Consider the following 16,714-nt stretch of genomic DNA (forward strand, 5'->3'; position numbering starts at 1 on the left):
TGTCCTCTGTGGAGCGGTTATCAGACGAACTGGCTGCTAAGACTGAAAAATGAATGCTAGCATTTAGAAGGAAAAAAAAAAAGGATGCCCAAATTCTCATTGCTACTATTGCATTGAACAAGGAAATGCACGATGAGGATAACGAAAATACAGATAGCGCGGAGAAAGTCGTCAAGGAATTTGAGTGCGAAATGCGCGAGGAAAATGATGTGAAGAAAAAGGCTAAGGCCTAACACATCAAAGAAAATATCCAAAAAATAAGGGAAGAAAAGAAAAAGGCTGCAACAAAAAGAAGTAATCTAAAAAAAAATAATGAGAACTATGAGGCTAGTAGAGAAAAAATGTTCCCTGCGTGGCACGTACCCCTCTAGCGTGCCACTCGCCCATGCGCTCACGCACGTCTTCCATGTCGTGTGAATGTGCGCGGGGTTTTGAAATGCTCGCGCTTGCCTATCCAACCATGTGCACTTGTTGCCTATCTGCGGGGTGCTTAGAGGTTAGTGTGGGATCTTCTGTACCGCCACCCTGTCCCCACGCTTCCCAATCCCCTTATATGTGTGTGCTTCTTGTCTGACCGTTCCCCTCGACCAAGGTGTGCGCCGCTTGACCCTCAACCTTCCGACAATTAGGTGGGTCTCCCATGCATGGACTTGGTGACTTGGTCTTCACCAAGTCCTTTAACTCAGGTCTGCATATGCTAATGACCGTTCATTGTTAGTCTACCCCTATGGTGCCTATTACTACACTATTACCTCCATTGGTGCTTATGTTAAGTTCTAGGGACACATGACCATATTGCAATGGAGTGGAGAAAAAATGAAGATCGTGATAAACATGATAATCTCGTTAGGGCTACGATAGATATGACCATCAATATAAAACACAGATAATGTACTTTGATGTAAGCAGAATGTTAGATTTCATTTGTTTTTGGGTGGACAATTAATCATTTAGGGGTGAAAATGTGTCATCCGAACAAAAATCTCTTTTAGTTTCCAATTTTGGTGCAAACACAGACACAACTCAACTCAAGTTTTTTCCTGTCAATTTTAAAGTTAGATGTTTAAAAAAAATCCCAATTTTCATCAATGACTTATGGTTGATCTTAATCCCACCCTTTCAAAGTTAGAAAATTTAGATTTTTAATGGGTTTCAAAATTATATTTTTTTTCAAAATTTCATTTTTATTTGTATTGAATAACTTCCGAGAGGGAAGAACATCCTCATAACCAACGTGCTTTCTAAAAGAATTTATAGTCAACAAACCTAATTTCTTTCAAACTTTGTGATTTCTCAATTGGATGTGATATTGATACATTCATATATAATTTCGTTGGATCCACATTTTGACTTAAATTTTTGTTGAATTAAAAGGGAAAAAAAATTCCCTTCCATAGAAGTCAAATCCACGAGAGTGAGACGGGCTTGGACGTTAGAGACTTTGTAAATAACTGCACCAGCCCCTTGTGGCCATTCCCTCGCTGTGTTGCGCAAACACAATGCTGACACACCTACTGTCGCGGGCTCTCGCTCGCCGCCTTGCAACCGGTGCCCACTACTCTACAACTCCCGTTTGCGCTTCCGCTACTGCTTTTTGCTATCGTCAAACTTCCCTTTTTTCTTCCTCTTCTTCGTCTCAGATCCCTGACAGTAATGTCGTTCAGCACCTGGAGAATGAAGATATCCTTAATCGACCCTTCTCTTCTGAACCATCCACATCCACATCCACAATCTCCATTGATCGCTCTGGACTGTTTAACCCACCTGGTAAATCTCATTTGCTTACGTTTTGCTTTTACATGTCGAGATGAATGAGACGCTCTTTTGGGTGGTGAATGACAGAGCACTCTCACGAGCCTTCTTCCGACACTGAGCTTGTCAAGCATCTCAAGGGCATTATCAAGGTTTGATTTCTTCTTTTTCTTTCATATGTTTCTTGTGATGTTCTTCTGCTTTAAAATTGTAGATGAGGTGTTTGTAAAAATGCCTCTGTAAGTTCCTGCTTGTCTGGGATACTACGATATGGATAAATTTCTTATTCGTTTTTGTGGGGCAAGTTCAGTCACTGATTCCATTTTATGAAATTATTCTGAATTCTATTTACGGTTTCATTTTATGTAATTGTAGACGTGGTCTTGTAGTTTGCTTCATTGATCTCAGTTTTTCAAGCATACGTAGCTTATTTGAATCATTTTCATTGCATGCCATAAATTCTGTCTTGTTAATATGGCCAGTTTCGTGGAGGACCAATTTCAATTGCTGAATATATGGAAGAGGTTTTGACAAATCCTAAAGCTGGATTTTATATTAATCGTGATGTTTTTGGAGCAGAAGGTGATTTTATAACATCTCCTGAAGTGAGTCAGATGTTTGGCGAGGTAATTCATCAGGACTTTGAAGTTCTCAATATTGTATTTCGTGTACCATGTTCCATCATTAGTGAATATTACAGTCATACACAATGATATATATATATATATATATATTAGAAAAACCAATGTTTTCTCAATACTGCTTGCCAACGTCAGATGGTTGGTGTCTGGGCCATGTGTCTTTGGGAGCAAATGGGACGACCAGACAAGGTGAATTTGGTTGAATTGGGTCCAGGAAGAGGAACTCTGATGGCTGATCTGCTACGTGTAAGGAACATACTTCTTAGAATTGATTTCTATTTGCATTTCAGGTTTCTTTTTTTCTCCCCCCGTGAAATTAGGGATCTGTATTTAGTTTCCCTTTAATCAGTGAAACACCTTTGTCAATTCAGGGTGCTTCCAAACTTAAGAACTTTACCGATTCGTTGCATATACACTTTGTAGAGTGTAGTCCAGCATTAAAGAAGCTTCAGCACTCTACCTTGAAATGTAGAGATGAAGATAATAAAGCTGATGATGTTGAAAAAATCAGCGTTAGCACGTTGGCTGGAACCCCTGTGTCATGGCATCCCACATTGGAGCAGGTCCCCTCGGGATGTGTGTATCTATTTCTTTACTCATTCTCATATTCAATCGAAAATGCTTAGTTCCCCTTTCTGTGCTATTTTTCTTTTTCTCTCAATATACTTATTCTACAAGCATGATGCAACTGAATTTGAGTTCAGCAATCTTTATCTCATAGTATGCAAGGCATCGACAAATTAGATTCCAAGAATGTTCGAGAGCATTTATCAGTGGTTCTTGTTCTTTTTAATAGCTTATGAATCGAATTACCCTTCTTTATATCATTATAATCTCATCAGACCTGCAGTGGCAACCATCCTACGGTAATATATGTGTAAATATATATTGTTCTTCCGTGGAGAATTTATATCGTTGTGTCTGCGCATTCCTTGTGGCTCTAGAAATGTAAATTAGGATGACAAACTGCTGGGCTGGATTCATATTTAATCATTAAACGTTAAATACTCACATATATTTTTCTCTTTTACTTGTTAGTATTCTCACTTCGTTTTCGCCTTCCTCTGTTTACCTACTCTCTTCCAGTGCCCACAATCATTATTGCTCATGAGTTTTATGATGCTCTACCAGTACACCAATTTCAGGTTCGTATCCTTTATCCCAGCTTTGGTATTACACTGTATTGGTTATAAGGGGCGAAATGGGAAACTGGCTACATTGAATTGATTATAAATAAATTGAAATCAAGATATACTTGCAAATCAACGCTTACATCCTATTGGATCTTGGTTCTTCAACATCTTGTATCTTTTCTACTATGAATGAAAAAAAAAAAAAAAAGGATGTGGGAGCTTCCTCATAAACCTATTCCAATAGTCTTCTAAGGATATGCATAGGTTCCTCGATCTGGAGACAACTTTGTAATGAAATTCTGTTGCCTATTTCCGAGTAAATGAATATATGACAACACATAAGTTTTAGATACTTCCTGATGGATCACTTATCGTTGGCATATCCGTGGTTCTGTTGTCAAGTCTAGTAAATTGTTTGTTTTCATCGAAGAAGACACTTCAAACATTTATTTATTTAATATTGAACTTGATAAATGATATCTCACCCTGTCTAGAGAGCTTCTCGTGGCTGGAGTGAAAAAATGGTAGATGTAGCAGAAGATTCAACGTAAGGATTAATGGTTCCGTTTTCTTATCAGCTCTTTGCAAATCTAATCTAATTTATTTGACCACATTTAACTGCATCATATAGGTTTAAATTTGTTCTATCTCCCCAACCAACACCTGCAACTCTCTATTTGATGAAACGCTGCAAATGGTCTTCAAGTGAAGAGATCGCTAATATTAAGCAAATTGAAATTTGCCCCAAAGCAATGGAGTTGACTCAAACAATTGCCGAGAGAATAAGTTCTGATGGAGGTGGTGCGCTTATTATTGATTATGGCCTCAATAGAGTTGTTTCAGATAGTCTGCAGGTTGAGGAAATTGCTATTGTCATTCTTGAATTTTCTCACTTTAGATTATTATACTGCGAAACAAAGACTCATGGTGGCTGTTCGTTATGCCTATTACTAAACATGAAATGATTTGGTACCCTATGGAATTTTGCAGGCAATTCGAAAACACAAGTTTGTTAACATCCTCGACAATCCTGGTTCAGCTGATCTTAGTGCATATGTAGATTTTCCTTCAATACGGCATGCTGCCGAGGAAGTTTCAGGTGCTTATCTTTAGCAGATCTTAATATTAAATTTATCAAATTTATCATGATTATCAACTTGAGCTTTTAGCGCAATTGTGAGTTAACAATCTGTTCAGCTTAAAGAGTTTCCAGGGCTTTCAAACTCCCCGGTACTCTGCTGTATTCTCATTCTTTCAATTAATACGATGCTCTTCCCCTGAAAAATTATTGCTCCATTTCTGGGATGTTTAAAGATTCTAGTTCTGTTGGTTTTAATTTGTGTTTTCCATTGAATATTCTGAAGGGAGGATTGAAATCAGATTGTTATTATCTTTCTTTCAGGCGATGTTGCTGTGTATGGCCCCATGACTCAGTCTCAGTTTTTGGGTTCACTTGGCATCAACTTTCGAGTGGAGGCTCTGCTGGAAAATTGCACAGATGAGCAGGCCGAGACCCTGAGGACTGGATATTGGCGCTTAGTAGGTGAAGGTGAGGCACCCTTCTGGGAGGGGCCTAATGAGGAGACACCCATCGGAATGGGCACCCGCTATATGGCCATGGCCATTGTAAACAAGAAGCATGGCGTTCCAGTGCCCTTTCTATGAAAGCTAATTGAAGTATTTATCATGGAGCCTTCTTAACGTATCTTGGATAGAATACTATTTCCTTACAGAGGAAAGAATCTAGGGTTTATAAGTTTATGTTTGTAATTTGTACAATGTCGGAACGATCTATCTTTGTCTGATATTCATCCATAAAGAGTACATTATTTTCCTAATTATCTTATACGGAACTCTTCAGCAAAAATGGCACATATTTTTTTCATAGACGAGGGGAATCACACCAGTGATAATCATTACAAGCATTCATTCTATGGATTTGGAATCACTTGTTCTACTATGGAAAATTATATGTTTGTAAGGGCTTTTATACATCATATAAGAAATACGGATGGATCTTCTCTCTGTGATTTGTAACTACACTATGCAGCTATGCAGATTTGAAAGCCTCTGTTCTCTATACCGTGTAGGACTGCTGAATCGTATTGATATCAAGACCCTTCAGCCTCACCACTGATTCAACATGACCTTTCAGTGTGTGCAGCTCTCTCAGCCTGCGCCATAACAAGGTATATAAACAATATAAAGTCAGTTGCATTTAATCATTCTTTTTCAAGATTAGGCTGTGTTAATACAGTGGGATGCTCTCAAATAGAAGTTATTCATGTCAATTCAGTTTTAGCTTTATAACAAGTTTCTTAGTGAAAAGTTCATTTAGTGATTAGTTGATGCATATATTCTCGACCAAAAGGTTTGAGGTTTGAGGTTCAAATCTCCCGCACATGTTGTGAACTTAAAAAAAAAAATCATTTGTGATTATTAAGACTACAGTTTCCAATTCCAATTGAATTTACCTCGCGATTTCAGCCCGTCGTTTTGCTTCCTCCGCCATTTGATTGAGTTCTGTATAAGTAGTGCGCTCAGAGAACATCTTAGCCTCAGGTGGCTGCAGCCCATGAAGTGTCCTTTGTGCATGTGCCCATTTGAGCTCACGCTCTTCCTTCCCGAAATCTTTCTTCCTTGTAAAGGCAATCTGTAGGAGAAATAAACTCAGAATCAGTGAAGTGAAGAATTCTAGCTCAAAGATATGATGTCCAAACAGCAAAAAGACGTACCCTTTGTTCAATGACAAGGTCCCATGCCCTACCACTAATGGCATATCTGATTGCAAATTTGATTATATCAAGTGGGAAATAAAAGACGAGGTTGTAAAGCCAAACCACACCAGCCCAGCCCCAGCCAATTCCTTCTATTGCAGCAAAACTCCAGTTTGCATAGACAGCAATCAGTGTAGCAATCTGTTCATGTATGATGATTAATAATAAATCAAAGATACGACAGTCAGGTCAAGATGTGGCTAGAATTTAAAAGTTCGCTTACTAGCTGAGCAATAACAAAAGCTGCAACCAATAACAGGCCAGGACGCTCCACAAACGACCAACTCCGAGATCGTGTCACAAAGATGAGGGCCTGACTAATTGTACTCACTTGCAGGTATATTGCTGAAGCTAGCTTTCTGAAATCATCCTCGTCCTTCTTTTGAAGGCTAGAAACCCCAAATGTACGCTGAAATTAGGCAGAAGGATCAATGCTTTTGCTATTGAAACTCTTTCTAAAGATTTTGAAGGTTAAAAGCATTGAAGTTCTAGAAATGTCATATTTGTAAAGGACCATCATCGAGAAGATATTAAAAAACAATAAAGCAGAAAACAAAAGAAAACCAAGTAAAAAAAATTCTTAACTTTTTGGAGATTAATTTTTATTCTAAATATAATTAGATACGACCCATTTTTGTGATGACAAACTCTTTTTTCTTCATTCATTTTCTTTTTTATAAACATACATTTTTCTTGCGTGATTGGAGTATGTTGCACAAAGTTAGGAACAGCCAAGTATTGCTCTTTTTATTCTTATCAAGTTCGAAATTAATAAAACTCACAGGAAAGAAGTCGGTCTTGTAAGCCGCCCAGAAGAAAATAACGGTCATCATAGCCAAATAGCCTCCAAGTATAATTCCTGTGCCAAAAATCTCTGCCAGTTTCCAGCTATCTGGCAGAGGAGATGGTTTCACTCTATCCTTTGATATTGTCATTATGGTACCTGGCAAGAATAAATATATTGTAAGTGAAGACAAAGAAAAAGGAGATACTTAGGCTACAAAATATCAATATATATATACAAAGTTATATATCTCTCTGTTTGCTAAACATAAGAAAATCTAAATGTCATGAAATTTAGGAATCAAATACATACCATCATTAAGAATAGCAATGATTAGAACCATGAAAGGTGGGAAGTCAAATTGATATATAAGGGCCAGCAACATGAATCCAAGCTGTCCAAAAAAAAAAAAAAAAAAAAAATGAAAAGCCAAAAAATTTAGATGACACAAATCAGTAAGTAGGGTGATAGAGGGCCATGGTTGTATTTATTTTCTTGACAATAAGATTCTGTACTTACCACGATACGAATTGTAATTGAAACGGCATAAATCTGCAACAGTAAATTGATTAAGTGCAAAGTTAAATTAAATATGAATTCTATAGATTAGAAATAGAATCAGCATTATAACTTAACTTTGTACATGAAACTCATTATATCTAAGCTGAGAAAGCAGGTGTACCGTGTAATTTTTCATCCTCTGGAAGATGGCCCTGCTGGTTAGAACAGCGCTTATAATGACACTAAGACCAGGCTCTGTAAGAACAATGTCAGAAGCACTACGAGCTGCATCGGTTGCATCTGCAACTGCTATGCCAATATCGGCCTTTTTAAGAGCAGGGGCGTCATTAACACCATCTCCAGTCATTCCACATATATGTTTCCGAGCTTGTAAACGTTTCACAATCTCATATTTGTGTTCTGTACAATGAAGCAAGCATTGCAGTCTAGCAAATACTGATGGCAGATAACATTCTGAATGACCTAACTTTCGTACTAACTTGAACATTAGAAGTAACCAGTAAAGTATTCAGAAGTCACAGGTCCCTATATTACCGTGTTGCTAGACCACCAACTATTTTGGGCTAATTTTGGCTTAGTTTGTTACGAAACTAACATGATGATCTATACTTTAAAAGAGAGAATTACCGGGAAATACACCAGCAAATCCATCAGCCTTTTCAATTAAGTCATCAACAGGCAATCCAGAAATTGATTCATCTTTGTTCTGTCCTAATAATGCAGATGAAGGATACATATTTGTTCCCATCCCAAGCCGACGTCCTGTTTCCTTTCCTATAGCCAGTTGATCACCTAAATAGACAAGGAAATTAGAAGCAAGTTCAGCTAAAGACCAATTTGTGGTGGATTAGAAGCAAAACTTGAACAGGAAGCACTACAACTTTAACAACTAAGTGGTAGATATTTCCAAATTTCTCTACAAAAACTAGACCTGTGATCATTTTAACATTTACACCAAGATTCAAAGCCCTTCTAATGGTCTCTGCACTATCATGTCTAGGTGGGTCAAACAGAGGCATTAGGCCGACGAATTGCCATGGCCCGCCATGACTCTCCTTTCTTCCATCTGAAACTTCCTGTGAAATATATTGATGATACTGTGAGCAAATATGCAAACCATAACTGAGTTCAAATGAAATGAACGTAAAATCAAACAAATGGGAGCAAAACAGTTACTTGGTATGCCACTGCAAGGGAGCGCAATCCTCGCTCTGCAAACTTATCGATGACAGCATGAACTCTTCTATCTATCTCTGATTTGTTGTGTGCAAGATTCAAGATCTAATGTCAAAATGTCACAAGTTTTTTGTATTAGCATTCTGAAAACAACAAAGAAACAAAAAAGTATCTGTATGTTATCTTACCTGCTCTGGAGCACCTTTGCTGACTCGATGCATTTTTCCATCAGCATCAATGTATGTCAGGGCAGTTCGCTTGTCGGTTGGGTTGAATGGAAGGAAGTGAACCTCTTGAATGCCTGCTCGTGCCTTTTCTCATCGTCATATGAAATAGAAACAGAAGGGGGAAGGGTACACTTATTAATCATGAACACAAATAGCAGTATACTAATCTTCCAGTCTAAGTATTTCACTCTTTTAAAATGAATTGCAAATATCCAGCTTAGATTTTTTTTGTATAAGGCGAAACATTATTTCAAACTAACCTCCTTTGGATCACTTAACATCCCTACTATAGCAGCATCTATAGCATCTTGATTTTCAACTCGAGAGGCCCGAGCTGCCATGAGAACGACAGCATCCACAACCACTCCCTTGGCAAAAACCTAATGAGAACAAATATTAGTGAGTCAGGACAATGAACTAGAAGAATCAAAGTATTACAAATGTAAACATGAATTGTGGAATCCTCAAATAACCTCTATCAGAGTCTTGTCAACAGTAAGCTTATTTAATGTCAGTGTTCCTGTTTTGTCGCTACAGAGCACGTCCATTCCAGCCATTTCTTCTATTGCAGTCATTCGTTTAGTGATAGCTCCCTGAGAAAGCCATCAAGATAAGTTGACACTCACCATAAGCAATCAAATTTAAGCATATATTAGCAGCAAGCATTTTAGCATCGAGATTTAGCTACCTGTTGAGATAGACGGTGCGATCCAATCGCCATCGTGACCGACAAAACAGTTGGCATTGCAATGGGAATTCCTCCAATGAGGAGAACCAAGAGATTGTCGATCCCTGGTCGGTATGCCCGATGTTGGATGGGGTACATGACAATAATCTCAACAATCATGCCCACAGCAATAGAACATATGCAGAAATTTCCAATAGCAGTCAAGACCTATTTAACAAGAGAACAGCTGTTTAGCAACGATGATATCAATGACTAGCAAGATATTTGCAATCAAATTTTATCAAACAATCAGACTTCAAAGGACTTCAGATGCAAAATGGCCCAATCTATACTTTCATCCCCTAAATTAAAGTCCATTTGAGCCTTCATGGCCATCTATTACCTTCTGGAAGTGACCCACTTGATTCGTGGAGTCTACAAGATGAGCAGCTTTGCCAAAGAATGTATGAACACCAGTAGCAATAACAACTGCTTCAATTTCTCCCTGTTTGCATGTTGAACCTGAATACACACTGTCACCGGGGCCTTTAGTCACAGGAAGTGACTCGCCTGTGAGAGCAGACTGCAATCTCAACCAAGACACTCAAGTAAGTTACCTCAAAAACAGTGAAGACTGTTTGAAAAGTTTTCAGAAGACAAAGGAAGGAAAAAGGAGATTAGAAATGGTTATAACATTACTTGATCAATCTTTAACGGATCACCTTCAAGGAGGCGAGCATCAGCAGGAATAATGTCACCGAGCTTGACGCTAATTATATCACCTGGAACAAGAACTGATGCTTCCTCCTCAACCCACTTCCCATCTCTAAGAACCTACAAAAATAGTGAAAATAATAAAGATACAAACACGCAAAAACTGAAATGCAAATACCTTTATATGACGAACTGACTACCAATTGAACAATGAACATGATTTCAGATACATTATATTCATCTATAAGAGTTCATGGTTTATAAGCATATGGATCATAGTAAGAACCTTAGCTTTCGGTGCAAGACGAGCCATGAGAGCAGCCGCAGCATTTCCAGCATTGTTCTCCTCTATAAAACTAATAGTTGAATTGATAATTAACAAGGTTATGATCCCAACAAAATCCTGCCAATCTGGAGGTTTTCCCTGCAAAAAAACATGCTCTTAGCCCATTGAAAACTACGGTTGAAAACTAAACATCACTGGACAATTTCAGTAGATTATTTAACATGATGAACACTTCATTTCTGTAGGAAAACTCTTGACTAGTTGATCAGAAGGGAAGTGAATAACATAAGTTAGCACAAAAAATTCCATTCCCATAATAAATAAAACAAAAAAAATAAAAACAAAGGCAGATACTTTTTCTTAGATAAGAAACTCAAAACTCACTCCTCCATTAGCTAGAGCAATAGCCATTATAGCAGCAGCTTCCATGACCCATGAGAGAGGGTTCCACATAAATCCCAAGAACTTCAAAACCTTACTCTCCTGAAACAGAAAGAACCACAGAATCAACATAGATATCACAAGAGCTAAATTTTAATAGAGGATTCAAATATATAATAGAATTTACTCTCTCTCTATCTCTCTCTCTCCAGTTAAAATGATTGCAGTTTATATCTTCCAAAAAAACAGAGGATTTAAGCTATGAACTTTATATATTGTTCTTTTCGGTTCATACAAAACTAAACAAAGAAGTAACTCAACTAAGTAGTGAAGAGAAAAACCTTCTTTTCTTCAAGCTTGTTGTGTCCAAAAATAGCCAACCTCTCATGAGCCGCCTCTGTTGTCAAACCATTTGTATTACATCTCAACGTTTGAAAAACCTCTTCAAGTGGAACGTTCTCCTGCAAATTCAAGAAACTCAATAAAAATCCAAAACAAAAATCACCAAGAACAGGAACAAGAACAGGACAAACATAGAAGAAAAAACCCATATTGAAACAGATTAAAGGTACCAAATCAACAGCTTCCTTCACAACAGCTTCCAAAATTTTATCCTTGTCCCCCATGTTCGAGCTTCAGCAGAGGAAAAACTTGAGAAGATGAAGTGAAAAGAAGTTCAAATGCATAAACAAAACAGGGGAAGGGGAAAAGGGTTGGTGATCCTTTCTTCTTTCCTCTCTAAGAGAGGAGAAGTTTTTTTTTTTTTCTTTTTTTGGTCTCTGAATTTCTCTCAAAATCACTCTGCCCAAAGGCTGTATAAAGCTGGCAGATTTTTGGCGTGGATAGAAATGAAGGCTCTAAGAAGATTATGTACTTGCGGGTACATTCGGTTTCCATAAAAATTCCACTTTTTTGAAAAAATTATTCAGAGTTTTGTAATTGACCATCATTACATTGCATTATAGTGGTACAAGTTTCTTGTACAGGTGTTTCATTGTTGGTGACTGCACTCCTACTTTTGGTAAATTATGCCATCCCACAACTCTCTCTCTCTCAAGCTATTAGATTGATTAAGTTATAATTTTACGGGTGTTTGGCTAGTCGGTATTAAATAATTTAATTTTATCAATTTTAATAATATTTAATATTGAAGTTTACACATTTATCAAGTATTTCATCATCTTTCCCTCGAACTCCATATTCTCTTCTTTATCTCTCTTACATATTTAGCGAGAACCTCCATCTATTTATTTTCTCTCTCCTTCCATTTGAGTTCAATTAAACAACTTTATATTCCAAATACGTACTTTTTAACTCTAACATATTAAATCCGGACTTCATAACTCCAAACATTCCTTTAGTACCTAAACTTTGAGTTTTGCATCTAGCTAATCTTTAGACTTTTAAAACAATGTAATTTAGTATTTTTAATGTTTTTAAATTACACAATTGAAGGTCTAGAGGATGTTGGAGTAAGAAATTAATGTCTCATTTGGTAACTTTTTGTTTTTTTCATTTGTGAAAATTTAACCCATAAACACCACTTTCATCTATTAGTTTTTTTGTTTTGTTGTCTACATGTTAAGAACATTTTCAAAATCAAAATCAAAGCCAAATTTTGAAAACTAACTAAAAAAAATAGTTTTTAAAAACTTATTTTTACTTTTGAAAATTGGCTAAGAATTCAAATGTTTACATAGAAAATTAGGAAACAAAAATAACTTTCAAAACTTAAAAACCACCAAACAGACGCAAGTTGTTTAGTATGAAGAGTTATTTAGTTGAAGCTCATAGTGTAAGAAGTTTTTTTTAGTACAATTAGGGATAGAGAGATGTGAGCAACATCGTGATTATTAAACACATGTATGTCAATTGAATTATGCTTGGTTTGACACGAAAATTATGTTTTTTTGGTAGTAGAGGTCATGAACTTCATGACTAATCAAAGTGTGGAGTTGACAACTTCACTCACCTAACTTCTACTCCTTATGCTAAACATGTTTTTAAAATTCAATACAAAAAATTATATTTATATTTATTATGCCAATCACTTTTTAAAAATTTAAATTTATTGGATATATTAGATACAAAAGTTGAAAGAAAGATTAAAAATTTATTTCACGTAAAATTATAAATTTAAAAATCTATTAGAAATTTCTGAAAAAAATTGTTGGGCTAAATAGACCTAAACTTTAAAGTTACTTATTTTCTGTGTGAGATTTTTAAGCAAGAAAAGGGACAATTTGTGAGGAAGAATTGGTCTTTTCCGAGTTCCATAAAAAGATTCACTCATGCCAAACTTGCCCATTTCTAGTGTGTTTAAAGACGTTTGGTTTTGTTATACAATAATAAATAGGGTTTTAAAGTTCAAATAAAGAGCAGTGGTTAACTTGCCAAAAGTTGTGAGCATATATATATTTCGATAGTAATTAACACATGTTACTTCTTTCAAATCGTAGATTTCAATTTTCATATCTCACTTAATTTAAAATATTAAGTTTTTCTTTTAACAATATACGGGGGGAAAGAATAGAATTTCTAAATTGGAGATTGATAATATAAATTCTATGCCAGTTAAGTTGTGCACATTTTTGCAATGTTAAAGTTTTGGGTAATTGGAATGAGTAACATTTTTAGGGATAATAAATAAATGTATAATAATACTTTTAAATAATTGCAAACATAGCAAAATCTATCCGTGATAGATTCTTACTAACGATGTGGTCTATCATTGATGGACTCAAACAATTGGATCTAATTTTTTTTTTTTATATTTGTAAATTTTTTTATATTGTATTATATTTGCTAATATTTTAGACTGATTTCTATATTTACAATGGTCCTTAAGATTTTCATGATCTCTACATTTTTATTATTTTTTATTTTTTGCTCCTATAATTGGCTAAAATTTAGCCATAATTTTTATCATTGATGAATGATATTAGTTTTAATTTGATGATAATAGAGCATTGATTTATTAACTATTTAAGAAGTTCTACAAAATTATAATCACGAAATTTTTATCAGGTATAAAAAACAAAGTTTTAGCTTGAATGGATTTTTTGCACATTTTTTAACAAATGTAATTATGATTATGAATATAGCACATTTTAAAAGGCAATAATTATAAATTTAGCTTTTATAAATGTTATTTTAATAACTGACATAATAATAGTAATTGTTTTATTTTAAAAATATTACACATTAACAATTAAATCAGTGCCCATTTGGCATGCAGTTCATTAAATTAAAACTAATTTAGTCTTTTTTTTTTCTTTTTAGAAAGAACTAATTTAGTTTTTTTTAACTATTTATGGATTATAAATTTTAAGATTTGGTAATAACATTTCTATCTTCTTAAATATTAATTTTGGTTTTATAAATCACATGCATGTAATAATAACTTTAATGAGAGATCTTAGAAAGTCGAATCATAATATATTAAGAAAACGTTATTATTATTCACGTTAATATGTATGTGAGTATGTGGAGTATATATTATACTTCTATTTTTAAAATGGTTTAACTACTTAAATTTTTATAATTCACTCATATTTATAATTAAAGTAAAGTCATAACTTAAAAATTAATTTTAAAAACTTTGTATTCTAATTTTTTATATTCTTTTAATATGTCAAATTTATAAAAGCATTCTAAATTATTGGTTCCAATATAATGTTCATTTTTAATTATCTTTACAGCTTTTACAATTTTATCACTTTTGAAATTATGCACACATACACAAAATTATCAGTAAAATTTGTCTATCATAGCCGTTTATATATACATAGTATACATATAGGCATAGATGAATGTTATTTTTTATTTTTTTATTTTTAACAAAGATTCAAATATATATATATATATATATATATAAACTTAGAAAAAGAACCAGCTATATACTCTATAGCAATGAGTAGACAAACAATCTTATTCAATTTCATCGAAGTTGAGTTGTAATATGGCAATCTTAAGATTTGAGATACCGGTATGACACATACATCATTTGCAATTTAAATGTGCTCAAAGCATTTTTTTTTTATAGTACAATGTATAATTGAAGGTAGGAAATTTGAATCACAAATCTCTTGATTTCAAGCATATTTGTATGTCAATTGAACTTGTTCTGTATAGCAGTATTCAAAAAAAATTTCTTTTTCAACATTTTCACTTTGTAATATACTATAGCAATTATAGATATAGATAAAATTTGAAAAGATATAATTAAAAAAAATTTATAGGCACTTGTTAGTGACAATATTCAATCTTTATGTATGCAAGGCTAAAACTTCACTTGTTGATAGTAATATTCAATCTTTCTGAAAGAATTAATTTTGGTAAAATAGACAATATTCAAACTTTATGTTGAAAACTTATTTTTGTTGTAGTGAATATTAAACATTTTATAAATATATATTAATCTAGTATGATATTTGGTTCATGTTTGTTTAATTTCATCATTTGAAAATAGAATTTCACCGAAAGTGTTTTCTATCAAGGATAATGTTCTTTAAAAATGTCTACAAAGAATATTAATTATTTTTAAAATATTATTAAAATTTGTAACAAACGTAAAACATTGCAAGATTATTGTGTTGAAAACATAAATATCGTAAATGCAACAAATAATAAAACGTCACAATTTGCGACATCGGGATAAATGTCGTATTCCGTGATTTTGACGAAACATTGCATATTGCAACTTTTTATGATTCGTTGCAACAGAAATAACAACGTTTTATAAATCCATCGCATCTTGCTATGTTTCTTTAAATATCGTTGCAAAAATATTTCACTCATTAAATTTTAGAGATGTCTATGACGAAATATTTTCATTGCTAAATAATATTTGCCATAAAATATAGATTTTGCGATAAATTTTTTTCATCACTAAAAAAACTAGATTTATCATAGTGACTTTAATAAATATAATGTTATAAAATTAATTAATATTATTTGATTTTAACTAAATATTTAGAGGGTTAACTAACTATGGGTTTTCTCATAAAAAGAAAAAAAATACTAAACATTATGGTTCATAAATATTAATTTGACCAACTTCTTAAATTGAGGCCAAACACATTTAAAATAACAATAAAATTATTCTTTTATTGATTTTTTCTTTTGAAAATTTTGTTTTCAAATAACCAATCAAAATCTAATCTAAATATTGATTATTCACATAATCTCTTTCGACTTATTCTTGTTTCATTCTTTACAACTTTATAATAATTAATTCATTTCTTTACATATTTTTATAACAATGAAAAATGATCATATTATTGACCTAAACATATAACTCAACGATGACAATATCCTCTATCAAAACGTCAGCAAAAACCATTGTATTAGATATATATCTCAAAATTTCTCTCTTTATTTATTTGTATTTTTCAATATATAAATCTATATAAATAGATGTTTACGTAGAGTTAATGTATATGGTTTTGTTTCTCTTACCAACTCTTGTTTTTTTGTTTTTTTCTTTTCTTTTTCGATCATCTAATTTCATTTCAACAATATTGACAACTTGTTTGACATTAACTTTCTACCTTTCAAAATTTATGTGTACTTTTCTTATGTCATAATTATGAATACTAAGTTGAATTCATTGGTCAATAAAGCTAGGTTACACCCTAGAAAACAATATTTTT

At 33.8% G+C, this 16,714-nt stretch overlaps 2 protein-coding genes across 2 annotated transcripts; one reads left to right on the forward strand and one right to left on the reverse strand.

Annotated features, from left to right (window-relative positions):
• Positions 1-1,190: 1,190 nt before the first annotated feature.
• Positions 1,191-5,393, forward strand: LOC120079687 (NADH dehydrogenase ubiquinone complex I, assembly factor-like protein (DUF185)). Its single transcript, XM_039033992.2, has 10 exons — positions 1,191-1,767; positions 1,843-1,904; positions 2,235-2,378; positions 2,529-2,639; positions 2,765-2,969; positions 3,480-3,538; positions 4,021-4,073; positions 4,158-4,380; positions 4,517-4,625; positions 4,929-5,393. The coding sequence occupies exons 1-10, from the start codon at positions 1,500-1,502 to the stop codon at positions 5,189-5,191; spliced, it is 1,497 nt and encodes a 498-aa protein (XP_038889920.1). The 5' UTR covers positions 1,191-1,499; the 3' UTR covers positions 5,192-5,393.
• Positions 5,383-12,139, reverse strand: LOC120079685 (ATPase 11, plasma membrane-type-like). Its single transcript, XM_039033991.2, has 21 exons — positions 11,633-12,139; positions 11,402-11,521; positions 11,064-11,162; positions 10,680-10,817; positions 10,379-10,513; positions 10,083-10,262; positions 9,701-9,907; positions 9,486-9,605; positions 9,273-9,392; positions 8,974-9,096; positions 8,786-8,890; positions 8,541-8,685; positions 8,237-8,401; positions 7,770-8,008; positions 7,607-7,639; positions 7,400-7,481; positions 7,086-7,246; positions 6,527-6,712; positions 6,262-6,444; positions 6,001-6,179; positions 5,383-5,700 (listed from the first exon to the last, which is right to left on the reverse strand). The coding sequence occupies exons 1-21, from the start codon at positions 11,684-11,686 to the stop codon at positions 5,604-5,606; spliced, it is 2,871 nt and encodes a 956-aa protein (XP_038889919.1). The 5' UTR covers positions 11,687-12,139; the 3' UTR covers positions 5,383-5,603.
• Between the last annotated feature and the right edge of the window lie 4,575 nt (positions 12,140-16,714).

The sequence above is a fragment of the Benincasa hispida genome, chromosome 6, assembly GCF_027475165.1.
Source record: "Benincasa hispida cultivar pf3 chromosome 6, pf3_genome.v1.1, whole genome shotgun sequence".
NCBI classification, from domain to species: domain Eukaryota; kingdom Viridiplantae; phylum Streptophyta; class Magnoliopsida; order Cucurbitales; family Cucurbitaceae; genus Benincasa; species Benincasa hispida.

What these genes read in the sequence shown, in the direction of transcription:
- LOC120079687 (XM_039033992.2), top strand. Translation starts at nt 1,500, where the DNA reads ATGCTGACACACCTACTGTCGCGGGCTCTCGCTCGCCGCCTTGCAACC. An exon ending in GGAGCAGGTCCCCTCGGGAT is followed by an intron (nt 2,970 to 3,479) that starts GTGTGTATCTAT and finishes ACTCTCTTCCAG; the next exon opens with TGCCCACAATCATTATTGCT. An exon ending in GATGTAGCAGAAGATTCAAC is followed by an intron (nt 4,074 to 4,157) that starts GTAAGGATTAAT and finishes TGCATCATATAG; the next exon opens with GTTTAAATTTGTTCTATCTC.
- LOC120079685 (XM_039033991.2), bottom strand. Translation starts at nt 11,686, where the DNA reads ATGGGGGACAAGGATAAAATTTTGGAAGCTGTTGTGAAGGAAGCTGTT. An exon ending in CGCACCGTCTATCTCAACAG is followed by an intron (nt 9,606 to 9,700) that starts GTAGCTAAATCT and finishes TGGCTTTCTCAG; the next exon opens with GGAGCTATCACTAAACGAAT. An exon ending in AGAGGATGAAAAATTACACG is followed by an intron (nt 7,640 to 7,769) that starts GTACACCTGCTT and finishes TTACTGTTGCAG; the next exon opens with ATTTATGCCGTTTCAATTAC.